The 26,099-nt window shown below is 57.0% G+C and overlaps 1 protein-coding gene across 1 annotated transcript in view; it reads left to right on the top strand.

The window, feature by feature from the left end:
• Window positions 1–1,984: 1,984 nt before the first annotated feature.
• RAB40C (RAB40C, member RAS oncogene family) overlaps window positions 1,985–26,099 on the top strand; it is a 40,774-nt gene continuing 16,659 nt past the window's right edge. The window contains exons 1-2 of the mRNA XM_050774739.1: window positions 1,985–2,041; window positions 2,184–2,356. Coding sequence (XP_050630696.1) covers window positions 2,215–2,356 — 142 coding nt within the window. The 5' untranslated portion in view covers window positions 1,985–2,041; window positions 2,184–2,214. The remainder of the gene's footprint in view (window positions 2,042–2,183; window positions 2,357–26,099) is intronic.

Below are 26,099 nucleotides of genomic sequence, written 5' to 3'. Positions count from 1 at the left end.
CGGGGCATGGGGGCGCCTATAGTCCCAGCTACTCGGGAGGCTGAGGCTGGAGGATCGCTTGTGCCAGGGAGGTAGAGGCTGCAGTGAGCCGAGATCGCGCCACTGCACTGCAGTCTGAACGACAGAGGGGGGCCCTGTTTCAAAAACGAAAAAACTGGCCGGGCGCGGTGGCTCACGCCTGTAATCCCAGCACTTTGGGAGGCCGAGGCGGGCGGATCATGAGGTCAGGAGATGGAGACCATCCTGGCTAACAAGGTGAAACCCCATCTCTACTAAAAAATACAAAAAACTAGCCGGGCGCGGTTGCGGGCGCCTGTAGTCTCAGCTACTCGGGATGCTGAGGCAGGAGAATGGCGTGAATCCGGGAGGCGGAGCTTGCAGTGAGCGGAGATCGCGCCACTGCACTCCAGCCTGGGCGACAGAGCGAGACTCCATCTCAAAAAAAGAAAAAACTGGTGTGTCCATGTGGTCGCCGCTTAGTCAAGGCCGTGTCTTCAGCTCTAGGGGGGCGGGAGGTCACTGGAAGTGTGGGGCCGCCCGTCCTGGCGTCCCTCTGTGTGAACAGCACCTGCTCCCGGAGGCACAACCCGGGTCGGGGTCCCTCGGGAGGAGGGTTCTTGCCGGGCTCTGCTCCTCGCCGGCCGGGCAGAAGAGACAGGCTCCGCACCCGGTCTGGAGAGGGCTGCGCTGGGTCGACGCTAACGTTACTGCTTTTACTTACTACTGTAACAGCGTTACTGAGCGCAGAGCACGTATCACAAAGCTCACCCGTTGCGAGAGTCACTGACGTTTAGTAACTTCACCGAGAACGGCAGGACCATCCCCACGACTGTAGGACCTTTTGGTCACCCCAGAAAGAACCACGTGCCCACTCAACCCCTGACCCCACGCCGGGGCCAGCGAACGCGGCAGCTTCGCTCGCCCACGCACCTGCGGCTGCCGGGCCCTGCTGGGACCAGCGCTCGGCGGCGCCCCCGGGAAGAGTGCGGTCCGGGCCCTGGGTCCCCGTCCAGGAGGCGCCGCTGCAGCGGTGAGCACGTCAGGCCGGGTCTTGAGCTCGCGCAGGCCGCGCTCCCCGCGTCCCGAGCTGCGGCGGCCGCGTCCCCGGGCGGAAGGCTCAAGTTCGGTGACGCCGCGGGGTCCCAGAACCTCAGCGCCTTCGCAGACTCAGTGGTGACCCAAGGGTCCGCCCCGCCGCCGCCGGACGGAAGTCCCGCCCCCGCCCCGTAAAGGAAGTTCCGCCCCGCCGAGCGCCGATTGGCCGCACGGCCTTGGGGAGGACACGCCCAGGACCACCCCACCGCCTCCGCCGAGGTTTCTGCGGTAGCAGGCGGCGCAGCCTGCGAGGGGCTTACGTTTCCCAGACTCAGCCGCCTCGCCTCGGCCCGAGCGCGCCTGCATCCTGCCGCCTGTCGGCGCGTTGAAGGGGCTGCTACAACCTGGACTTCCGAGCCCCTGATTGGCGAGCGTGCAGGAAAGGGGCGGGGTTAGCAGAGCCGTGATGGACGTGCAAGCGGCCCAATGGCGCCGGCCGGCGAGGGGGCGGGCGAGGACAACAGCGTTGGGGACCGGGGGCGGGGCGGCCGGTGGCTCTGGGATTTCTCTGGGAGGCAGCCGCAGGGAAGGGAATGATCCTGGTGAACTTGTAATCGAATCAATGGTTCCGGGAAAGCAGGAGGCGAGCGGCCAATGGCGACGGCGATGAGGCCGGCGTCCGCTGTCTCCGCAACGCCGTGTGGGAAAGGGAGGGGCGTTCATGACAGACGGGAGGACAGGCCAATCGCTGAGGGAAAGAGAACGGCGGGCGACCTATGGTGACGACGGGAAGGCAGGGCGGGGCGTCGAAGAGGCGGTGCGACAGGAGGCCTGGCGGCGCCGTGTAGGACGCGGTAAGGGCGGGGAAACCGTGACGGACGGGAGGATGGGCCAATGGGTTTGGGAGGGCGGGCGAAGGGTGGCCAATGGCGGCGGCGCGGCCGGGGGCGAGGCAGCGCGGCGGCGCTGGCGGTGCGGGAAGCGGCGGGGCGGCGGAGAGGCTGAGGTGCGCCCGGGCGACGGGCGGGGCGGGGCCGGCGCGGGGCTTCGGGCGCGCCCACTCGGCCGCCCTGGGGCAGACGCAACGGGCGCAGGTGCGGGGCGCGGGCTCTGTCACGCCGCGGCCTCACCCGGCGGTGCCTCGGCAGGCGGCCGGCGCGGGGCGCGGGCGGCGCGGCCATGGGCTCGCAGGGCAGCCCGGTGAAGAGCTACGACTACCTGCTCAAGTTCCTGCTGGTGGGCGACAGCGACGTGGGCAAGGGCGAGATCCTGGAGAGCCTGCAGGACGGCGCGGCCGAGTCCCCGTACGCCTACAGTAACGGTAAGGCCCAGCCCGCGGCGCGCGCTGCTACGCGGGGCCCGAGCCCGGCGAGCTGGGCGCGGAGCTCGCCCTCGGCCCGACCCTTCCAAGCGCCGCCGAACGTGCCCAGGAACGCCTTTGCCTGGCTTCCAGACCCGGTGGCTCGGCGGCTTCGGGGTTCCCGGGCTCCAGTCCCGAGGTGACGCCGGGGAGCAGGAGGACGGACCAGAGGGGCGCGCCCAGCGGGGACGGTGCCATGGACCCGGGGTCTGGGGGACGGTGTCACAGGTCCAGGATCTCAGGGGAAGGTGTCATGGATCCTGGAGAAGGTGTCATGGGCCTGGGATCATCTGGGGTCCGAAGGAAGGTGTCGTGGGCCTGAGGGAAGGTGTCATGAGTGCAGGATCTGGGGTCTGAGAGAAGGTGTCATGGGTCCAGGATCTGGGGTCTGGGGAAAGGTGTCACGGGCCCAGTAGAAGGCGTCGTGGGCCAAAGGGAAGGTGTGTTGGGTCTAGGATCATCTGGGGTCCGAGGGAAGGTGTAATAGATCTGGGGGAAGGCATCATGGGTCTAAGGGAAGGTGTCATGGGTCTAGGATTATCTGGAGTCCGAGGGAAGGTGTCAGGGACCCAGGTCTGGTGGCAGGTGCTGCTGGACTGTTCTTGGGACCCTGTCTCGAGCATGCACAGATGACAGGTCGTTATAGGCAGACTGTTCCCCTGAGGTATTTACTTACAGCTGAGGGAGTCAACACTTTGTGCTGGAAGAAAATACCTCTGTAATGAGTTACTGAGCATTTTTCTTTTTTTATTTTTTATTTATTTATTTTTTTTTTTGAGATGGAGTCTCACTCTGTCGCCAGATTGGAGTGCAATGGCACAATCTCGGCTCACTGCAATCTCCACCTCCTGGGTTCAAGCGATTCCCCTGCCTCACCCTCCTGAGTAGCTGGGACTGCAGGTGCGCGCCACCACGCCCGGCTAATTTTTTGTGTGTATTTTAGTAGAGACGGGGTTTCAGCATGTTGGCCAGGATGGTCTTGATCTCCTGATCTCATGATCTGCCCGCCTCGGCCTCCCAAAGTGCCGGGATTACAGACGTGAGCCACCGCGCCCGGCCTGAACGTTTGTTTTTAACTTCCAGTTGCATGGCTAAAATACACAAGATAGAGCGCATCTCTGGGGCTTGCCTGCCTGAGCGTGCCTCTTAATTTAGGTATTCAACATAGCAAAGTGGTTAACAGGGTCAGTGAGACGGCGTGGTCCTCATCACCCCTCATGGGGGCCTGGACTGAATGGGATGTTTCCCCAGAAGACCTGGGTGGCCCCAGATGAACTGGGAGCAGTCAGCATCCAGCCTCCCCAGAGTCCATCTGCGCTTCAGGGAATGCCATCTACACTGGCGAACTTACCTCTCCTGGTCCCTGCCCTCTCCCCTTGCTTTGTTTCTTGGGCTCTTGTCTGTCCTGTCTGACTGCCCTGAGCGTCTGCTGTTTGCTGAGTCGCCTGCCCTTGGCTGCTGAGAGTGTGGGCACAGCATCCCCCACTTTCTCACTCAGGGGTTGGCAGAGTGTGGGGTTACCTGGACTGACGCTGAGCGCGCTTCCTTCTGGCACGGCTTCAGCAGTGGGCAGCAGCACCAGGGGCTCTGGAAGCTTGTGCTCTTGGCCTCAGCCTGGAGGAGGGGTTGAAAAGGGCCAGGGAGGAAGAGCTCTGGGTCCATTTTTAGGTGGGGGGAAGTGTAAGGCCCACCAGGGGCATTGGGGGCTCACACGTTAGGCCCCTACACCAGCCGCAGCCTCCCGGGCCTGCACTTGACGGTGACTGTCTCAGAGTTGGGAACTCCTGACTCAGGTGGTGGGCGGCCAAGCTGATGGTGCAGGTGGCGTTGCCTTCTAAAGCCTGGCTCCAGGGGTGCTGTGCACTCCCAGGAGGCTGGCGGTGTGCGTGTTCGTGCATGTTCGGACGAGCACGGGACGGGCTGGGCTTCGTCAGGGTCAGTGTTTTCCCGGGACATGAATGCTTGCTTCTGAGGGCCAGCTCGGCCACACTGGCCGCTCCTCGACTGCAACCGCGCCACACGGCGAGGAGCTGGAGAGACAGGACCCTCGTTCCTCCCATCCCCTCTGCCGGGCTGCGGGGCATTGCCACACTTCCTCTGACATGCTTGCTAAAGTGGGGCCAGTATTGTGTAAGATGTGGAGACCTGCCTGCTTGCAGAGACTTTGGAGGCTCACAGTGGCCTGGACCAGAAGCAGAGGGAGGGTCCGCTCTTAGAAAGACGCCACGCGCTCTCAGGGCCCGGGGCATACTTCCAGGTCCCCGCGGGAGTCCTGTGGCCTCGAGCAGAAAAGGGAGCGCCTCTGGGCTGTGGAATGCGCTTTCCCGTGTCTAAGGCCTCAAGGTTAAGACGTGCACAGCACAAGGAGCAGGTCTTTGTGGTCAGGTGGCAGCTTGCCAACCCCAGGGGCCAGCCCTCTTCATCAGGGTGAAGTTGGTGGATCTGAGGATTTCCCGAGCGGGCTGCGGGGGTCTCGGAAACTCAGGAGCAGCTGGTTCTCAGGACTCAGCATCTTGAGAATTTATTCTCCTTTGAAAGAGTTATAGCAGGAGCTTTAGGTCTCTGGCCCTCGTGGGAAGGACGTACGTGTTAACCTTCATTGTTTTCTCTCCTTTATTGTGAGGTGCCTTCTGTGTTTCCAGCTTCCATGTTTCTGCAGGGCTCCCCGCTGGGCGGTGGATGCCTGTGGCAGGGAGGCCCGTTCTGTGCAGGGCTTGCTGCTCCAGCATGGCCCAGAGCTCCTTCAGCTCACACCAGATCACTTACTTGCCTGTCTAGCACGTTCCTCAGACAGGTGTGTGAGCGTACGTTGCCCTCTCCAGCTTCACAAACAAATGAGTCATCAAAGTGACCTTTTTCTTAGTGCTGGCACCTGAGGCAGTGGCGTGTGACTGCACGCCCAGCACCTGTGGAGCCCCTGTGAGCTCTTCCGTGTCCCCTAATGCGGGTGTGCGCTGGGTTTCTGGATCTCTAGGTCTGGAAAGGTTTTCCTTTCTTTGACACCCAGCAGTGATCTTAGGGAGTGCTTCATGCTCTCCTCAGGACAAAACAGAGCCCTTGGCATAGAGTGCCTCTGAGCGACCCAGGAGCGTGGGTGGTGCACACGGTGGGAAGGAGGAAGCTTCAGTTTGGGAGCGACCCTGCAGTCAGGCTCCAGGGTGTGGGCCAGGGTGGTGGGCCCATTTGGCCCTGAGGAACCACCCTCATGGGGTGCACACCCTCCCCCAAGCCCAGGAAGCATCCTGCTGTGGCCGGGCCGCTCCTGCTCTGTGAAGGACATAGAAGGTCCTGGATTAAGGCAGTTCCTCCCTCTGTACCTTGTCCCCTACAAACCTTCCTGGGAGCCAGTTTGCCTCCAGCCACGTTTGTCAGGGTTTGTGTGTCCAGATCCTGGAAGACTTCAGAAGGGGTTAATCCTCTTGACTTTATTTCTCTCTCTGCTCCTTTGGGAGTCAGTGTTGGTGGAAGCTGCTGAGTGACACTCCGGTCCTTTGAGCCTGGCAAGTTGTGGGGAGAAACGGAGGGAGGCAGTTGTGGACATAGCAAGGCCGACATCGCGGTTTGCTGTGGATGTTGGGGTCTGATGGCCACTGACATGTCTGTGGGGCCGCACTCTGCCTGCTGTGCCCATGGGAGCAAGGGCACCCTGTGCGGGAGTCCCAGCTTCAGCTTCTCAACTCCCTGAGCTTTCTCCAAACAGTTACAAACGTTTCTTCTCATCTGACTTGAAGTTCACGGCTCCAAAGTGGCCAGTTCCAGGGGAAACTATCTTCAGAGGCTCCTCTGTGTTTCATTGTCCTGAGTGAAAACCACGTGTGTGTTGTCGGCTGCTTATCCCCAGGGCTAGCTGAGGCTTTTGCGGGAGGTTCTAGCTGTGTGTCTTCAGGTGACTGGACAGCCGTGCGTGGCTTCCCTGTGCCTGCTGTTGGTGTTGGGCACCACTGCAGCCCGGAGTCCCTTCTCTTCCCCTGCACTTGATTGGGTTTTGCTCGTTTTCTTTTTTTTCTTTTTTGAGACGGGGTCTTACTTGTCCCCCAGGCTGGAGTGCAGTGGCACGATCTCGACTCACTGCAGCCTCTGCCTTCTGGGTTCAAGCGATTCTCCTGCCTCAGCCTCCCGAGTAGCTGGGATTACAGGCGCCCGCCACCGTACCTGGCTAATTTTTGTATTTTTAGTAGAGACGGGTTTCACCGTGTCAGCCAGGCTGGTCTGAAACTCCTGACCTCAAGTGATCCACCTGCCTCGAGGTTTTTGCTCGTTTTCTGGGGCAGTATTTTGGGGTTTGCTTTTCCTCCGTGAGGTGCCAGGTTTTCCAGCAGGGTGGTGTTCTTGGAGGAACAGGGGTGATCACCATGGTAACAGCTAATGCTGCCAGCGTGTGATGAGTGCCTGCCAGCACTGGTGGGTGCTTCCCGCTGCCCCCATGTAGCCCCCACCGCCACCTGTGAGAAGGCAGCGCCACCCCCATTGTGCAGGCGAGGGATTATGGCTCAGGAGGTAGCAGCTGTCGAGGGTGGGCTCAGGGTCTGGAGGAGCTGCCCTGCAGACCTCCTGTGAAGCAGGGGGGCTTCATGGCTCTTCCCCCGTCCTCCTCCTCACCTCCACCTGGGCCTGGGGTAACTGCCACACACCTGCTTCTGCTGCACCATGTACACTAAGTTCTTCTGAGACGCGAGCTTCAGAGGACGGCCCCAGCCCCAGGGTGACCCCGGGCGGCATCTGGGAACCTACATGTTCAGGAGGTAGGACTTTGTGGGTCATTATAACTTTTTTCTTTTTTTCTTTCTTTTTTTTTTTTTTTTTTGAGATGGAGTCTAACTCTGTTGCCCAGGCTGGAGTGCACTGGCATGATCTCAGCTCATTGCAACCTCCGCCTCCCGGGTTTAAGTGATTCTCCTGCCTCAGCCTCCCAAGTAGCTGGGATTACAGGTGCCCGCCACCACACCCAGCTAATTTTTGTATTTATAGTAGAGACGGGGTTTCACTGTGTTGGCCAGGCTGGTCTCGAACTCCTGACCTTGTGATCTACCCACCTCGGCCTCCCAAAGTGCTGGGATTACAGGCGTGAGCCACTGCGCCCGGCTCATTATAACTTTTTCCAGGATGGCCAGGACCCTATGACTTGCCAGCTCTGCCTGTACCAGGCCTCCCACCGGGGGCACGCTGTCCCGTACCCCAGAGTCCCGCAGGCCTGAGGGCAGCCTACTCCCTCCCAAGTGACTTCATGTCCCGAACTCCGACTGGCCGCCCGCTGGGCATCGGTTCACACCTGCCCTGGTCTCGCGTGGGACGCTGCCCCGGAGACGCCGCCTTCTGTTGACTGGCTGGGACCAGGTCCTCGCTCCCTCTCTCTTCCTGGCCTTGCTCATGCTCTGCCCTCAGTCTTTTCCCAGCTCTGGCTGTGGACTTCTCATGAAGGCCCAGTCCTGAGCCCTCGAGTTTTTCTCCCTCATTTCAGACATTTGTTCTGTCATTTATTGGGCATTTTACGAGATGCTGGGCCAGGAGCTGAGGGTGCAAAGGAGAACAAAATAGAGAGTCTTTTCTTTTATACACTTTTGAAGAAATAAGAAAGGGACCTTTAGGATGTGGTGTGACCGACTGGAGGAGGTTCAGCACGTGGAAGTGTATGGGAGGGATGTGGGCCTCGGCCGCGTGGGGGATGGCTTCCGGGAGGAGGCGCACCTGAGCGAGTCCTGTGATGGGCAGCCCAGGCCAGCGGCCCTCAGATGCAGGAGCTGCTGGTATCACCTAACTGTTCAGACCCTTCCCAAGCTCCCCAAGTGGGAGTGCCACTTGTCATCCGGGTTTTGAGAGCATTCCTGGCAAAGACAGCCTGTGCGAGGGGCCTTGGGAGAGGCAAGCAAGGTGGCCCCCAGGCAGGGTTGGGGGTCAAGCGTCCAGTATTCTCATGACATCTGAAGCCACAGTCCTCTTTCCCTCAGGACTGCCTGTTCTTCCCTGTCTCTTTCCCACCCACCTGGGCAGGCCCCTCTGTACCTGGGCCTAGGGCTGCCTCCCACCTTTGCTCTGTTCCTGGAGACCATCACCAAAGCCCATCTGTTCTCCCTTCACTGGGCTGCTCCTCCCTCCCTCCCTCCCTCCTTCCCTCACACCCGACCGCGCCGCTCCTGCCTCCCTCACTCCTTCCTTCCCTCCCTCCCTGGCTCCTGGGCTCCTGGCCGGGCTGCTCCTGCCCTCCTCCCTCCCTCCCAGCCAGTCGCACCAAGCAGAGCTGTGCCTGAGAGCTCCCACAGCCAGCTGTGAATGACGGCAGCAGGCCACTGGGTTCTGGAGGTTTCCAGAGCCCCTCCTGGACTCATCCATGTGTGGTGAGGTTCCTTCTGTTTAACTCCCTGCTGTGGAGACAAACCCACCTCCTCCTGAGAGGGTGCTGGACTATGAGATTGATTGTGTGTCTGGTTTAAATTATGCTAATTGTGCTGAATTTTGTTGGTTTGTTTTAAGACAGAGTTTTGCTTTTGTTGCCCAGCCTAGAGCGTAATGGCGTGATCTCGGCTCACTGCAACCTCCGCCTCCCAGGTCCAAGCAATTCTCCTGCCTCGGCCTCCCCAAGTAGTTGGGATTACAGGCCCCCACCACCATGCCCAGCTAATTTTTGTATTTTTAGTAGAGGCGGGGTTTCACCATGTTGGTCAGGCTGGTCTCAAACTACTGATCTCGTGATCCATCCGCCTTGGCCTCCCAAAGTGCTGGGATTACAGGCGTGAGCCACCATGCCTGGCCTCTAATTGTGCAGTTTTATAAGTTGCACTGGCATGGCCTTACTTAAATTTTCAGGAAACTGGTAAGTTAGTAGGTAGAATATTTAATGTTGAGTTTGTACAGCGGCCAGATGCCAGAACTTTTGGACAAGTGAGTTAATGTCCACCTCCAGTCGTTAGCAGTTGCTCTCAGTGCTTGCATGTAGCAGGGCAAATGCTTGCACGGCAGGTGCACGGCAGTGCCAGCCAGGTCTCTCGCAGGGTGGTGTGGACACAGATGACTCTTGGGTTGAGCACACATGTTGTGGCTTGCACGATGAGCTAAATTGAAGTGTTTCAGGAAGGAAGCCACGTGGGGGAGCTGAGAGGTGGGCGGGAAGGACACAAGGGAGGGATCTGGGTCCTTGCAGGTACTTTCGCCTCTTGTTCTATTTGAAGATTGCAGCTGGGAAGGTGCGAAGTTGCTGGTCCCGGAAAAGCTGCCCCCTACCCTGGTCTGGAGCCCCTGTGAGCTGGCGTAGAGTAGGAAGGGGCTGCATCGCAGCTGGGTCCTTCCCTGGGCTGTGTGTGGTACAGATGACACCCCACTGAGGGCTGTTCTGGGGCCCAGGGGCCATGTCAGCCAGGGTGTCGTCTGCCGGGCATTTGGAGAAAGCAGGGAAAGGTGTCGGTGTCCAGCATCCTGGTGCAGAGAGCGCTGCCGAACCAATATGAGAAGGCGGGGAGACTGCTTGTCTGGCTGGGTTGACTTCTTGGGCGGTCGGGAGAGGGATGTGCAGACTGTGGCACTGGCGGGTGTCAGGGACCAGACGTTATGGAGGTGGTGGGGAAGAGGAGCAGCTGCAGGAAGAAGGCCTGCCTACCAAGATCGTGGTCTATGGGCATCCTCAGGGCAGGAGCTGGGTGGAAAAGGGGCCTCTTCGGTCCTCTTGAAAGCGATGGTAAACAGACGTCAACAGGCTGCACTCGCACTTTGAGCCTAACGTAGGGAGGAGGCTTCTGAGCCAACCTGGGGATGACAGCGCACTCTGATACCGGCAGTTTGCGGCTCTCTCTTGCTGAGATCAAGATTTTGAGTACAGCAGAGATTTCTGGACATTTGTCCTTCAGAAATTAGAGGGACGAGGGCATTGGTGCTGTGGAGGGGTAGGGACCCATGGGTGTAGGACAGAAGACCAGGGAACGACCAGATACCCTGAGTGCCTCTGCCCACCAAGCTGCTGCACGTGGAGGTAGCAGGGGAGGTGATCCAGGCACGGCAGGATGGGAGGGGCTCAGGAGCAGCCAGGCCCTAGTGCTGGTGACAAGGGGGGTGGTGGGCAGGGGCATGTGGAAGGGTCTTCTGACCACGGTGTGCGGAGGGCTTGGTGCTGGGGGGCCCGGAGCTGTGGAAAGGGTGCAGGAAAGAGTTGATCCCACATTCCCAGATGGCAGAGTGGAAGCAGAGGCTCTCGGCGCCCGAACAGCCTTCGCCGTCTTTACGGTGAACAGAGTCTGCAAACCAAACTGGGAAGGATTCGAATCCTGGATGGGTGATGGGGGCCTGGCTGCGTAAACTGGCCCTGATGAAAGACATGCCCATCCCATGAGAGGGACAGCCATCCAGCATCTTTTTTTTTTTTAATTTGTGTTTTTTGAGACGGAGTCTTGCTCCATTGCCCAGAGTGGAGTTCAATGGCACAATCTCAGCTCACTGCAACCTCATGAGCCTCCTGGGTTCAAGTGATTCTCCTGCCTCAGCTTCCTGAGTAGCTGGGATTACAGGCATGCACCACCACACCTGGCTAATTTTTTATATTTTTAGTAGAGATGGGGGTTTTGCTGTGTTGGCCAGGCTGGTCTTGAACTCCTGACCTCAAGCAGTCCACCCACCTCAGCTTCCCAAAGTTGGTGGAATTACAGGCATGAGCCACTGTGCCCAGCGCAGCTTAGCATCTTTGGAAAAGAGCAGAGGGCTGGGCGCGGTGGCTCACACCTGCAATCTCAGCACCTTGGGAGGCCAAGGTAGGCGGGGTGCTGGAGCCCAGGAGTTTGAGACCAGCCTGGGCAATATAGTGAGACCCCACCTCTACAAAAAAAAAAAAAAAAAAAAAAAAAAGGCCAGGCATGGTGGCTCACGCCTGTAATCCCACCACTTTGGGAGGCCGAGGTAGGTGAATCACGAGGTCAAGAGATTGAGACCATCCTGGCCAACATGGTGAAACCCATCTCTACTAAAACTACAAAAATTGGCTGGGCGCGGTGGTTCACGCCTGTAATCCCAGCACTTTGGGAGGCTGAGGCGGGTGGATCTCGAGGTCAGGAGATTGAGACCATCCTGGCTAACATGGTGAAACCCTGTTTCTATAAAAATACAAAAAATTAGCTGGGCGTGGTGGCAGGTGCCTGTGGTTCCAGCTACTTGGGAGGCTGAGGTAGGAGAATGGTGTGAACCCGGGAGGCGGAGCTTGCAGTGAGCCAAGATTGCGCCACAGACTCCAGCCTGGGTGACAGAGTGAAACTCTGCCTCAAAAAATATGTACATAAATACAAATATAAAAATTAGCTGGGCTTGCTGGCGCATGCCTGTAGCCCCAGCTACTTGGAAGACTGAGGCAGGAGAATTGCTTGAACCTGGGAGGCAGAAGTTGCAGAGAGCCGAGATCGCACCACTGCACTCTAGCTTAGTGACAGAGCAAGACCCTGTCTCAAAAAATAAAAAATAAAGAAAAGAGGATGGAAGAAGAGAAGAGCCGAGACCTGGAAATGGGCAGGTACTTTACAGTTTGTACAGCAGCCGGATGTAAGAACCTCATGTCAACCCTGAGTAAAGATGTAGGCCGGGCGGTCAAGCACAGCGCTCTCCAGCAGCTCCGACAGCATGGGCGACCCGGCGGGAGCCTGTGTGCTGCTTTCCCTGCCCTGGGCCGGCGGCTGCTGGTGGGCTTTCACCTGACTTCCTGGACAGCAGTGTTGTCTGCCACCTGGGCACAGCACCACCTGGGCACAGCAGGGAGAGTCTGTGTGTCAGACCTCGCTGGGAGGGGCGGTAACAGGCTGGATGACATCAGAATTCAGGACTCTGAACACAAACACAGTGACACCGATCAGGGTTGCCGAGGTGCTGTGTTTCGGTCCAGAAAGTCACTGCTGCGGGGTGGGGAGTGTGGCCAGAGCCCGGGCCCCGACCCCTGCCGAAGCTTCCACGGACGGGGACCCTGCTCTGCCTGTGCCACCGGCTTTGCTCCCAGGGGTGTCTGTGTCCTCAGGCCCTGCCAAGGCAGTGGCAGGCTGATGTCTGCCCGTGTCGGCCAGCCACAGCCCTAGTGGTTGCCCGCGGAGGCTTGTGCCCACCTGATTCCTGCCTGAGAGGAGTCTCTGGGTCAGCCGATGCCAGCAGCACCCGCTTCACCTGGTCAGCAGGGAGGAGGCGACTTCCCTCGGGGCCATGTGCCTCCTCCATGTGCACTGCTGCCATGGCTGCTTCGTCGATAGGCATATCCATGAAAACACATGCCCCTGGGTGTTCGCTAGTGTCACATATCCGTGAAAATGCACGCCCCTGGTGTTCCCTAGTGCACATATCCGTGAAAATGCACACCCCTGGGTGTTCCCTAGTGTCACATATCCGTGAAAATGCACGCCCCTGGTGTTCCCTAGTGCACATATCCGTGAAAATGCACGCCCCTGGGTGTTCCCTAGTGTCACATATCCGTGAAAATGCACGCCCCTGGTGTTCGCTAGTGTCACATATCCGTGAAAATGCACGCCCCTGGTGTTCCCTAGTGCACATATCTGTGAAAATGCACGCCCCTGGTGTTCCCTAGTGTCACATATCCGTGAAAATGCACACCCCTGGGTGTTCCCTAGTGTCACATATCCGTGAAAATGCACGCCCCTGGTGTTCCCTAGTGCACATATCCATGAAAATGCACGCCCCTGGGTGTTCCCTAGTGTCACATATCCGTGAAAATGCACGCCCCTGGTGTTCGCTAGTGTCACATATCCGTGAAAATGCACACCCCTGGTGTTCCCTAGTGCACATATCTGTGAAAATGCACGCCCCTGGTGTTCGCTAGTGTCACATATCCGTGAAAATGCACGCCCCTGGTGTTCGCTAGTGTCACATATCCGTGAAAATGCACGCCCCTGGTGTTCCCTAGTGCACATATCCGTGAAAATGCACGCCCCTGGTGTTCCCTAGTGTCACATATCCGTGAAAATGCACGCCCCTGGTGTTCCCTAGTGTCACATATCCGTGAAAATGCACGCCCCTGGTGTTCCCTAGTGTCAGCGTGGATTCAGCAAGGTTCTGTTCCCTTGGGGCATCACACTCCTTTCCTGTCTGGTTTGGGACTCACATGGCCCCCTTGATGTTGGAGCCTCTTCAGGCGGCACCTGCGTCCTGGGCTATGCCCTGAGTTCCTGGAGCTCCCTGCGTCCTGGCACAGCCTGTTACTTCCAGCAGATGTGGTTCGTGCCTGCCCTGGAAGTGGCCATCTCTCTGAAGAGCCTGGGTCCTCCTGGTGGGGAGAGAGAGAGAGTACGTCAGCTTCTTAAATTACTTTATTAAAAATTGACATATGCCAAATAGTAATAATAATAGTAATAACAGCAAGTGCAAAGCGTAAGTAATAAGAACAGACGTCACCTAACCTGCTGAGTTTAAAATATTGTTATGTTGGACTTTTTTAAAGAGCTTTGGTGCCAGCCATGCATAATGGCTCACGCCTGTGATCCCAGCTCTTTAAGAGGCTGAGGCAGTCTGATCACGAGATGAAGAGATCGAGACCGTCCTGACCAACATGGTGAAACCCCCTCTCTACTAAAAATGCAAAAATTAGCTTGGTGTGGTGGCAGGCACCTGTATTGCCAGCTACTCAGCAGGCTGAAGCAGGAGAATCGCCTGAACCTGGGGAGGCAGAGGTTGCAGTGAGCCGCGTTTGCACCACTGCACTCCAGCCTGGGTGACAGAGTAAGACTCTATCTCAAAAAAAAAAAAAGAGCTTTGGTACCTGAGTGCATCGCATAGACAGTTTAACCCATAAGTCATTATCAGCAAGTGGTGACTGCCCAGGTTTTTGCCTGTGGGGGAACAGAAAGGTTTTGATTCCAGTCTCAGTGCTGTGAAGAGTTGGCAGTCACACTGTGACAGAGCCTGGTGTGTGGCAGCCGCGTGAGGCTCTCCTGGGCTCCTCTGGAGGCAGGGTCCCTCCGGCCCCCCAGGAGCAACCTGCCCCTCTGTCTGCCTCTGCATCTGACCCTTATCCTCCCTGCTGAGCCACCTCCTGGTCATTAGCGTTGAAGCCCTTCCCTCCTGGTTTAGTTTTCCTCACCGTGCCTACTGCTCGTGTCCGGGATAGAGATAGAAGATGTAGCTCCCGTGTGTGTGCGGGCTGGTTTTTTTAAAAACTGTAATACCAAAAAGTATGATTTTTTTGTATTATCCACACCATCAAGGCTGTATCACTAAGTATCTGCTTATTCTGAAGGTGTCCGTCTTTTCTGAATTGAAATGAAAGAACAGGAGAAACCATTTGTGTCCAGCCTGTTCGAGGTGTTACATTGGCCCTAGGTGGGCTGGGCAGACGGCTGTTCTCCCCGGAGCATCAGTGTCCCCATGTCAGTTTCCAGAGCTGGGTCGCTGGGGTCCAGCTCAGCGTGAGTTTGCTCAGGTGTGTGCTGAGCGCCCCTGTGTGCCGGACTCCGGGCAGGGCAGGTCCCCACCACACCCACGTCAGGTGGGGCGATTTGATCCTTATTGGGACTGTTCCCCCAGTCTCAGTTCACCAGGGCCACACGTATGGTGCTCAGACAGGAGATTCTAATGAAAAATAGAATTGTAATCCTAAAATTACACAAGAGGGAATGCTTTTAACTTTATCAAATATTAAAATATGACAACACAGGACTGGGTGTGGTGGTGCACGCCTATAATCCCAGCTACTTGGGAGGTCAAGGCAGGAGGATCCCCTGAGGCCAGGAGTTCAGACTAGGCGACATAGCAAGACCCTATCCCTACAAAAAAAGTTTAAAAAAAAAATGGGCCAGGCACGGTGACTCACGCCTGTAATCCCAGCACTTTGGGAGACCGAGGTGGGTGGATCACTTGAGGTCAGGAGTTTGAGACCAGCCTGGCCAGTATGGTGAAACCCCGGGCGTGGTGGCGCATGCCTGTAATCCAGCTACTCGGGAGGCTGAGGTGGGAGAACAGGCTGGAGTACGATGGTGCGATCTCGGCTCACTGCAACCTCCGCCTCCCGGGTTCAAGCGATTCTCCTGCCTCAGTCCCCCAAGTAGCAGGGGTTACAGGCACCTGCCACCACGCCTGGCTAGTTTTTTGGTATTTTTTTTAGTAGAGATGGGGTTTCACCATGTTGGCCAGGCTGGTCTCGAACTCCTGACCTCAGGTGATCCACCCACCTCGGCCTCCCAAAGTGCTGGGATCACAAGCATGAGCCACTCTGCCCGGCCAATAAATTATTTTTGTAGTGATAAGTTCTTGCCGTGTTGGCTAGGCTGGTCTTGAACTCCTGGGCTCAAGTGATTCTCCCACCTTGACCTCCCCAAGTGTCGAGATTCCAGGTGTGAGCCACGGTGCACAGCCAGAAATGAGTCTTAAAGTGGACATGCAATTGGGGTTTAAGCCACACTAAGCTGGATTTGTAATCATTGAAAATAATCTGAGAGCTACGGGATCTGCTCCTTAAAAGATGGGCGAGGAGGCCCGGCGCGGTGGCTCCTGCCTGTAATCCCAGCACTTTGGGAGGCCGAGGCAGGTGGATCACGAGGTCAGGAGATCGAGACCATCCTGGCTAACACGGTGAAACCCCGTCTCTATTAAAAAATACAAAAAACTAGCCGGCCGAGGTCGCGGGCGCCTGTAGTCCCAGTTACTTGGGAGGCTGAGGCAGGAGAATGGCGTAAACCCGGGAGGCGGAGCTTGCAGTGAGCTGAGATCCGGCCACTGCACTCCAGCCTGGGCGACAGAGCGAGACTCCGTCTCAAAAAAAAAAAAAAAAAGAAATTTGTTAAGATAACTTTTCCTTCCTTTACTGTCCTCCAGCAGGCAGGCGCCGGTTGCCAGCAGTGGGGTTGGTGGACGTGGGTCATCTTTGTTTCAGAAGACATCCGAGGGTGTGGCATGCCGGGAGCTTGAATGCGGAGTGCCGGCCCGCGGGGTCCAGCCCCAGGTCTTCCGGGACAGGCAGCGTCTTCACGTCCGGTTCTGATGTGTGTTCAGGCTGTCTTGTAGGGTAATCCAGTCCCCTCATCCCAGAGAGACCTACTAATCCGAATTCACGGCAGATCAATACCCTGTAGGTTTGTTTTAAAATAATTTTATTGGGAGATGATGTGTGTGTAATAAATGTACCTTCTTTGCATGTACGGTTCTATGAGTTTTGGCACATGTGGGTACCTATGCAGCCAGTACCCTCACCAAAATCAGGAGCACTTGCACCCTCCTCCCAGAAAGCCCCCAGCGTCCCGCGCTCGGCTTCCATCACCATGGGCTGCTTCTTCCTGTTCCGGCCATCGTGGACACGAAGCAGACCCTGCTTTCCTTTGCTCCGCAGTTTTGAAACTTGTTCATGATGTACAAGGTAGATTCTTCTTTTTTGTTCCCAAGTCATATTCCTTTGCACGAATATACCCCAGTTTGTTTATGCATTTACCTTGTTGATACACATTTGGGTTATTTCCTGGTTTGGGGTATTATGAATAATGCTGCTGTGAACGAGTTCTTGCTTTTTCTTGTTTTTTTTTTTTTTTGAGACTCACTCTGTCGCCCAAGCTGGAGTGCAGTGGCGCGATCTCGGCTCACTGCAAGCTCGGCCTCCTGGGTTCACACCATTCTCCCGCCTCAGCCTCCCAAGTAGCTGGGACTACAGGCGCCCGCCACCGCGCCCGGCTAATTTGTTGTTGTTGTTGTTGTTGTTTAGTAGAGACGGGGTTTCACCATGTTAGCCAGGATGGTCTCCATTTCCTGACCTCGTGATCTGCCCACGTCGGCCTCCCAGAGTGCTGGGAATACAGGCGTGAGCCACCGCTCTCGCCCTAAAACTTTTTTTTTTTAATTTTTTTTTCTGTAAAATACAGAAAACACGTCATTTTAGCCATTTGCGGGGATACAGTTCAGTGGCACTAGCACTAAACTATAACTGGAATACGCATGAGTCCTTTTGAAGGCGTTTCTCTTAGGTAGATATCTAAGAGTGGAATTGCTGTCGTATATGATGAGTGTACTTTTTAATTTATTAGATTGCCCAGCCTGGGCAACATAGTGAGAAGCTGTTGCTATAAACATATTAAAAAAATTAGCCTGGGGCTGGGTGTGGTGACTCGACTGTAATCTCAGCACTTTGGGAGGCCGAGGCAGGCGGATCACTTGAGGTCAGGAGTTCAAGACCAACCTGGCCAACGTGGTGAAACCCCGTCTCTACTAAAAATACAAAGTTAGCCTGGTGTGGTGGCAGTGCTTGTGGTCCCAGTTACTTGAGAGGCTGAGGCAGGAGAATCACTTGAAGCCGGGAGGCGGAGGTTGGAGTGAGCTGAGACTGTGCTGCTGCACTCTAGCCTGGGCAACAGAGCGAGACTCTGTCTCAAAAAAATAAATTAGCCTGGTGTGGTGGCGCACACTTGTAATAGTCTTAGCTCCTCAGGAGGCTGAGGCAGGAGGATCGCAGGAGCCCAAGGTGGAGGCTGCAGTGAGCCATGATTGTCCCACTACACTCCAGCCTGAGCGACACAGTGAGACTCGATCTCAAAAAAGAAAACCGTTTTCTAAAGGAGCCCCGTGGTCTCACATAGTCCCATCAGCAATGCATGAGAATTCCAGGTGCTCCACATCTTTTCCAACTTTTGATGTCAGCTTTCCATCTTTTAATTAATCGACTGTATTGAGGTGTAATTTGTGTACAAAAATCCCCTTTACCTTTCAAGTCTGCAATTCAGTGAGTGCGGACAGGCATGCCAGCCTGAGAAAGCACCAGCCCTCGCAGCCTTGCCCTCTGCAGGCCTCTCACACCCTGCCCCTGGCCTGGCAGCTGCTGGTCTGTGTCACTGTAGACTCATCTGCCTTGTCTAGTCTTCACGTAAATGGAGCCACGCAGGGCGAACTCCCCCGTGTCTGGCTGCCTTCTTCCCACGCCTTCTGGTGAGCTTCAGCCATGTGGTCGAATGCGGTTGCTCCCCTCCTTCCTTGCGCTGAGTGGCCTCCCGTGTGCACCAGGCTGCAGTACGTTTGCTCCACTCTAGATGGGCTTTGGGATGGTTTCCATGTTGGGTGATTCTCTCAGTGCTCCTGTGAGACGTCTCAGACGGGTGTGGTGAACACAGGTGCCCGTTTCTGTTGGGATGTACTGAGGAGTGGAAGCTGGGCTGTAGAACCTCTGTAGATGCTGCCAAGCCACTTTCCAAAGCAGTCACCCAGTTTCTGTCCCACAGCAGGGAGGGAGAGTCCTGTTTGTTCTAAGTCCTGCCTTCCTTTTAGCCATGCTGACTGCTGCAAGCTTGTTTCTTTGTAACAACTGTAGAATGTTTCTATTCTCTCAGTAACTATCCCCCAGTGGGTGGATTTTTAGTTTGGATCCAGTTTACTTCTAATCAATACAGGGCCGCAATAGATGGCCTTCGGTGGTTTCCACCTTTCCACTCCTTTTCTGTGACTGCTGTCACTAGTCCTCCCAGTCCTCAGTCCAGTGCAGGTTTCCCTGGCTGGGGCTTTGCCTTCTGCAGGCCCTAGAGGAAGATGTTCCCTTGCTCATTGGGAGGTTGGCAGAATTCTGTTCTTGCTGGTGGTAGGACTGGCAGCAGCACCTTGCTGGGTGCAAGCGGACCCTTTCCCGGCTTCTCCAGGCTGCCTGCATTCTTCACAGAGGGCCCTTGCCCATTTGCAGAGCCAGCACTGGCGGGTGAAGTCCCTCTCATGCTTTGACGCTCCTTCTATCTCATCTGTAGCTCAGCCGGGAAAGGCGGTTAAGGACTTGTGTAGTTAATTGACCCCATCCAGATAATCCCGGATGATCTTCCACCTCGAGATTGCACACCTTAGTCCTGTCTGCAGAGCCCCATGCTGGCAACTCAGCAGCAAACAGCCCCTGCACTGTGCCCTGCAGGAACGTGGCTGCTGGTGGCAGGCTGGCCCTGACAGACAGACTGCCACGTGAGCCACTGCCACGTGAGCCAAGGAACCTCCACTCCCGAGCCGAGGGTGGTGCACAGGCTCAGCAGCCAGCCTTCCTTGGCTGCCTTACAGCAACTCTGCTGACAGCCCCTGGGCAGATCGGCCTCCATGGGCAGGGACACAGGTCCCATGTCCACTCCCCAGACCACCAAGATGTTGGTGACTGTTGAAAACAAAGTCGCTTGGGCACAGTGGCTCACGCCCGTCATCCCAGCACTTTGGGAGGCTGAGGCAGGCAGATTACCTGAGGTCAGGAGTTTGAGACCAGCCTGGCCAACATGGTGAAACCCCATCTCTACTAAAAATACAAAAAAATTAGCTGGGCTTGGTGGTAGGCACCTGTAATCTCAGCTACTTGGGAGGCTGAGGCAGGAGAATCGCTTGAACATGGGAGGTGAAGGTTGCAGTGAGCTGAGATTGCGCCACCGCACTCCAGCCTGGGCAACACGACTGAAACTCCATCTCAAAAAAACGAAAACAAAGTCGCATCTAGTAAAGCAGACAAAAAAGAAAAAGAAAAAAAACGAAGTCGCACCCGGTAAAGCAGACGCCTCAGTGACGTTTTCAGTCCCCTTCCTCCCCCTCCACTGCCCGTTTTCAGATGGATGCTGTGAGATCCCTCCAAAGGGTGCCCGAGTCTGCACCAGGCAATGTGCTGTGCCCATCCCCACCTCCCTCCACACTTTCCTGGGCGGCCTCCACGCCCATGTATTCGCTGGTTCTCACGCTGCTACGAGACTGGGTCATTGTAAAGAAAAGCGATGTAATTGACTCAGTTCTGCATGGCTGCAGAAGCCTCAGGAAACTTAGAGTCATGGCGGAAGGTACCTCTTCACAGGGCAGCACGAGAGAGAATGAGTGCAGAGTGAAGCGGGAAGCCCCTTCTGTTTTTTTTGTTTTTTTGAGACGGAGTCTCGCTCTGTTGCCCAGGCTGGAGTGCAGTGGCGTGATCTCGGCTCACTGCAAGCTCCGCCTCCCGGGTTCACGCCATTCTTCTGCCTCAAGCCTCCCAAGTAGCTGGGACTACAGGCACCCGCCACCACACCCGGCTAGTTTTTTGTATTTTTATAGAGACAGGGTTTCACCATGCTAGCCAGGATGGTCTCGATCTCCTGACCTCGTGATCCACCTGCCTCGGCCTCCCAAAGTGCTGGGATTACAGGCGTGAGCCACCGCCCCAGCCGGGAAGCCCCTTCTAAAACACCATCAGGTGTGGGGAGAACTCACTCACCCTCACGAGAACAGCAGGGGGGAGCCGCTCCCATGATTTAATTCTCTCTACCTGGCCCCGCCCTCAACCCGTGGGGATTAGTCAAGGTGAGATTTGGGTGGGGACACAGCCAAACCTTACTGCTCCTGCTCAGCTCCCACCTGGCCCTCTGTCCCCTGAGCTCAGCTCCCACCTGGCCCTCTGTCCCCTGAGCTCAGCTCCCACCTGTGGGCCTGCTCAGCTCCCACTTGGCCCTCTGTCCCCTGGGACTGCTCAGCTCCCACCTGGCCCTCTGTCCCCTGAGCTCAGCTCCCACCTGGCCCTCTGTCCCCTGGGCCTGCTCAGCTCCCACCTGGCCCTCTGTCCCCTGGGCCTGCTCAGCTCCCACCTGGCCCTCTGTCCCCTGAGCTCAGCTCCCACCTGGCTCTCTGTCCCCTGAGCTCAGCTCCCACCTGGCCCTCTGTCCCCTGAGCTCAGCTCCCACCTGGCCCTCTGTCCCCTGAGCTCGGCTCCCACCTGACCCTCTGTCCCCTGAGCTCGGCTCCCACCTGGCTCTCTGTCCCCTGAGCTCAGCTCCCACCTGGCCCTCTGTCCCCTGAGCTCAGCTCCCACCTGGCCCTCTGTCCCCTGGGACTGCTCAGCTCCCACCTGGCCCTCTGTCCCCTGAGCCTGCTCAGCTCCCACCTGGTCCTCTGTCCCCTGAGCCTGCTCAGCTCCCACCTGGTCCTCTGTCCTTGCCTGATCCCAAAGAGCTGGGCGCCCGGACCAGCAATGCAGAGGCCAAGCCTGGGAGGCCCAGGATGCTGACTTCAGGCTGCCAATCCGTGGCCCTCAGTCCCATCAGGCCCCTTCTAGACAAATGGTTGTGGCATTCCCTTTACCATCCTGAAAAGAATGAAACTCGGCTGGCCATGGTGGCTCACGCCTGTAATCCCGGCACTTTGGGAGGCTGAGGCAGGTGGATCACTTGAGGTCAGGGGTTCGAGACCAGCCTAGCCAACATGGTGAAACCCTGTCTCTACTAAAAATACAAAAAAAATTAGCTGGGCATGGTGGCGGGCACCTGTAGTCTCCACTACTTGGGAGGCAGAGGCATAAGAATCACTTGAACCCAGGCGGTGGAGGTTGCCATGAGCCGAGATTGCACCACAATTGTGTGGCAGGTCATACCTGTCATCCCAGCCCTTTGGGAGGTCAAGGTAGGCAGATTGCTTGAACCCAGGAGCTCAAGACCAGCCTGGGCAACATAGTGAAACCCCTGACTCTACAAAATATACAAAATTAGCCAGGTGTGGTGGTGGACGCCTGTAGTCCCAGCTACTCAGGAGGCTGAGGTGTGGGGAACACGTGAGTCCAGGAGTTGGAGGCTGCAGTGAGCCTTGATCACACCACTGCACTCCAGCCTGGGTGACAGAACGAGACCCCTTCTCAAAAAATAAAAGCGTGGACTAATGAGGTCAGATAGGTTTGACTGTTTGGGAACAGGGGTGCTGCCATGGCTGACTGAGGGGCCATGGGAGCCCCTCTCAATGCCACGTGAGGGGATGGGGAGGTCAGGCGGTGCCTGGTGTGATTCCCAGCAGGAAGCACAGGAGGTTTATTCTCTGGGAAAATTGAGTCGTGGACACCAGATGCCAGTGGGCATGGTGGGGGATGGGGTGGCGGGGGACAGGGTGGCGGGGAGCTGGTGGCCTGAGCAAGCCTCCTTACCTGGGAACCCAGTCCCACTGGTGTGCAGATGGGAGCCCGTGGCAGGATAATGGCAGCATAACTGTCAGCCCAAAAGAAGCAGCCTCCAGACGTTGCCTGGAGCCCCAACTTAGAAGCCAGAGTCACCAGCTTTCTGGTGGCTACTTAGGGTCTGTCCTTGAGGGTCCCCAGAATGTGAGGAAAGACCCAGACAGGCAGGAAAAGAGCTCAGGGAAGAACATCGTACCAATGGCGTCGTCAGAGATGCCGCATCCGGGAATGAAGGGCCGGACGCTGCCAGCGGGGAACTGCTCAGAGCACCGAAGGAGCTTTTAGAAATTATAAATAAGCAGCACATTTTTAAAAAGCCATACAAGGGCAGAAACGAAAGTTGAGGACATCTCCCAGAAAACAGAACCAAAAGAGATTAAAAAACAACCGGGCGGTCCCTGCAGTGGTTACCTTGGCTGGCGCGGCTCAGGATGGAGGGCGGGAGCCTCCGTGGGGGAACTGAGGCACGTCAGGATGTGTCTCCAGACTGCAAGGGCCACAGAGTATGAAAAAGACCACCCAGAACAATGTGGGCAAAGAAAATGCCTTAAAAGCTTTTAGAAAACAGAATGGGTCCCACAGGAGGGTGGGGACGTGAACAGCACCGGCCTGGTGGCTTGGGCGCCAGGCTGGGGCCAGATGTCACTTCGCACCAGCCTGGCTGGGAGTCCGCTTGCTGGGACTTGGACTCCTGTAACTGGTGGGGACGTGGCACCCCGTGCAGTAGACAGAACCAGCAGCCCAGGCGCCGGTAGCTTTGCTCTGGTGGCAGGACAGGTGTTCCTCCCTTCCTCAGTGTCCCCTGAGGTCACAGCACCTGTCCTGGGGGAGCCGGCTCTCCCAGGTGGCTGACCAGGATGGTGCTGTGTGTCTCATGGGGTTGTGTTCAGTCGGCCAAGAGGCAGCGCCTGGCTGGGGCTAGACGAGCGAGAGGTTTGTTGGGAACAGTAAACCTGAGGTGGTGAGCAAGGCCTGCGGCGCCCAGCGGATGAGGAGGAGAGCAGGAGGGAGGGTGGCAGGAGTTGCTGGTGCCGCAGGAGGCCTCAGTGGACCCGCAGGGAGCAGCTGACCCTCATTGGCACTCTTGCCTTTTCACTGAACCGGGTGTTTGCTTAGCTTATTTTTGAAAAGACATTTCACCAAGAGGTAAAAGTGAGCAGCACACCAAAAGAACATGTCACAGCTAATACTGGGGGACCCCTTATGGGTTGGTGTTGAGCTCTGCAGCCGAAGCCCAGTGCCCCTGCCCCTGTGCTGTCCCCCAGCACGGGCTTCAGGCCTCTCCCAGGCCACTGCTCTGTGCCTCCAGGCGCTCCTCCTCCCTCCCCGCCCTGCCCCACTCCGTCACCCACCTGCCCGGACCCTGCCTGGATAATTGAGACCTTCCAGGCCAAGGACCCCCTCCCCAGGATCCTGACACCTGTCTGTCCCTCCTCTGAGAGTCCAGACCTTTTCCAGAGCCACATCCTGGAGCCAGGAGGGCTCCGTGTGGTCAGTGGCTGTGGCTTGCCGGGAACAAGACACTCAGTTGACTGTGCTAGAGAACAGGCCGCTGTTTGTATCTAAATGGTATCCATGGGGATGTTGTTTCATAGTCTTCTTGAACTTTTTCTCCCCAGTGTTGCTGAGAATCCTGTTCTGACGCACAGTGTGGGCGGCCAGGTGTGGAGCCTGCGGGGTGGGTGGGAGGTCAGCAGGTCAGGAGGTCCCACGGGTGCCCACAGCAGACACCCAGTGGGAGGAGCATCCCGGAGCCGCCTCTGATCCAAGAGCACAGCGCTCTAGAGGCCCCTGCTCTGTGGGTGGCTGACATGGTCCCCAGGCTTTGCCCGGCACCCCTGCCCCTTCTGTGGCAGCTACGGCTCCTGGCAGCTCTGGGCCATGGCGCCATCTAGGGGTGGCCTAGGGGAGTCCCCGGGCCATCAGCACCCGTCCTGCGGGTGTTGCTGGCGCCTGCCTGCTTGGCCAAATTGACACATGGAGGTAACTGTCAAGGAGGAGCAGCCATGGCCTTTGTGGCAATCGTGGTGTACAACCTTGGCCTCTCAGGTCAGCCTCGTGGGGGCTGCAGCAGCCAGGACCTAAAGGACCAAGGCCCCTCCGTCCATGTGTCCTGCTTGACAGAACTGTGGGAGGAGGGAGGTGTGGGAAGGGTGTGGACGGCCTGAGTGCGGTTCCTCCCTGAAGAGTGTTGTTTCACTTGTGAGTGCGCACAGGACGGCTGCCCTCACCTTTAGAATCAGGAGCACATGCTGCTGCCCTCGCCTTTAGAATCAGGAGCAAAGGACGGCTGCCCTCGCCTTTAGAATCAGGAGCACAGGACGGCTGCCCTCGCCTTTAGAATCAGGAGCACGGTGCAGCAGCGTGCAGCACACTCGCTGGGTGAAGGGCCCGGCTGAGGATAGTTTTTCTTTAGTCCTTAAGGACTCAGCTTCTTATGTGGGCCTTAGTGGAAGTTGTGGGCAGCACCCAGGTCTAGACTTGGGTGACATGCACGGCCCTGGACTTGAGCGGGATTCCTGACTGGCTTGCCGTGAAGGGCACCACTGGGGCAGTGACGCAGCTTTCCACACAGCTCAGGAAGCACACAGTTGGCGCAGATGCTTCCAAAATGTCTCCAAGGGCTGTGGCCTCTACCACATTCTGATGTTGAACTGCCAAACTCCACCGCATCCCGATGGTGAACTAACTCCACCGCATCCCGATGGTGAACTAACTGCCGCATCCCGATGGTGAACTAACTCCACCGCATCCCGATGGTGAACTAACTCCACCGCATCCCGATGGTGAACTAGCTCCACCGCATCCCGATGGTGAACTGCCTAACTCCACCGCATCCCGATGGTGAACTGCCTAACTCCACCGCATCCCGTTGGTGAACTAACTCCACCTCATCCCGATGGTGAACTAACTCCACCGCATCCCGATGGTGAACTGTGTAACTCCACCGCATCCCGATGGTGAACTGTGTAACTCCACCGCATCCCGATGGTGAACTAACTCCACCGCATCCCGATGGTGAACTAACTCTACCGCATCCCGATGGTGAACTAACTCCACCGCATCCCGATGGTGAACTAACTCCACCGCATCCCGATGGTGAACTGTGTAACTCCACCGCATCCCGATGGTGAACTAACTCCACCGCATCCCGATGGTGAACTAACTCCTCCGCATCCCGATGGTGAACTAACTCCACCGCATCCCGATGGTGAACTAACTCCACCGCATCCCGATGGTGAATTAACTCTACCGCATCCCGATGGTGAACTAACTCCACCGCGTCCCGATGGAGAATTACTTAATGACATTGTCCCTGGGTACACATTGGTTATGGCTCCTGCAGTGATGGGCCGCTCACAGCTATGGCCCTTTTGGCACAACCATTGTTCCTTCTTGTCCTGGAAACAAGGACCTGAGAGAGACCGTCTGTCCATCCTAAAATCAGGATGTTTGGTTTCGTATTGTTGAGTTGGAGTCATTCGCAGAGTCTGATCAATCCCTAGGAGACGTGTGATCTGCAGACATTTCCCTGCATCTCTGGGTTGCATTTTTCTCTCTGTCGATGGTGTCCTTCGATGCGTGAGAACAGCCTTTGATGGGCATTAGGGGGTGGTCAGGCAGAAGGATGGCGTGGGTGGAAGCGCTGATGCCTGAAGAAGGGTGCCGTAGGCAAAGTGACCCGCGGGGTTGGCTTGCAGGGGTAGGCGCCACACGGAGAGACAGACGGGCACAGGCACACACAGGCACACTGTGCAGGCACACACAGACACACAGGCACACACAGACACACAGGCACACACACAGACACACAGACACACACAGACACAGACACACACAGGCACACACAGACACACAGGCACA

Source organism: Macaca thibetana, chromosome 20 (genome assembly GCF_024542745.1).
Source record: "Macaca thibetana thibetana isolate TM-01 chromosome 20, ASM2454274v1, whole genome shotgun sequence".
Classification (NCBI taxonomy): domain Eukaryota; kingdom Metazoa; phylum Chordata; class Mammalia; order Primates; family Cercopithecidae; genus Macaca; species Macaca thibetana.
Note: the sequence above shows the minus strand (reverse complement) of the source record. Positions and strands in the feature narration are given on the sequence as shown.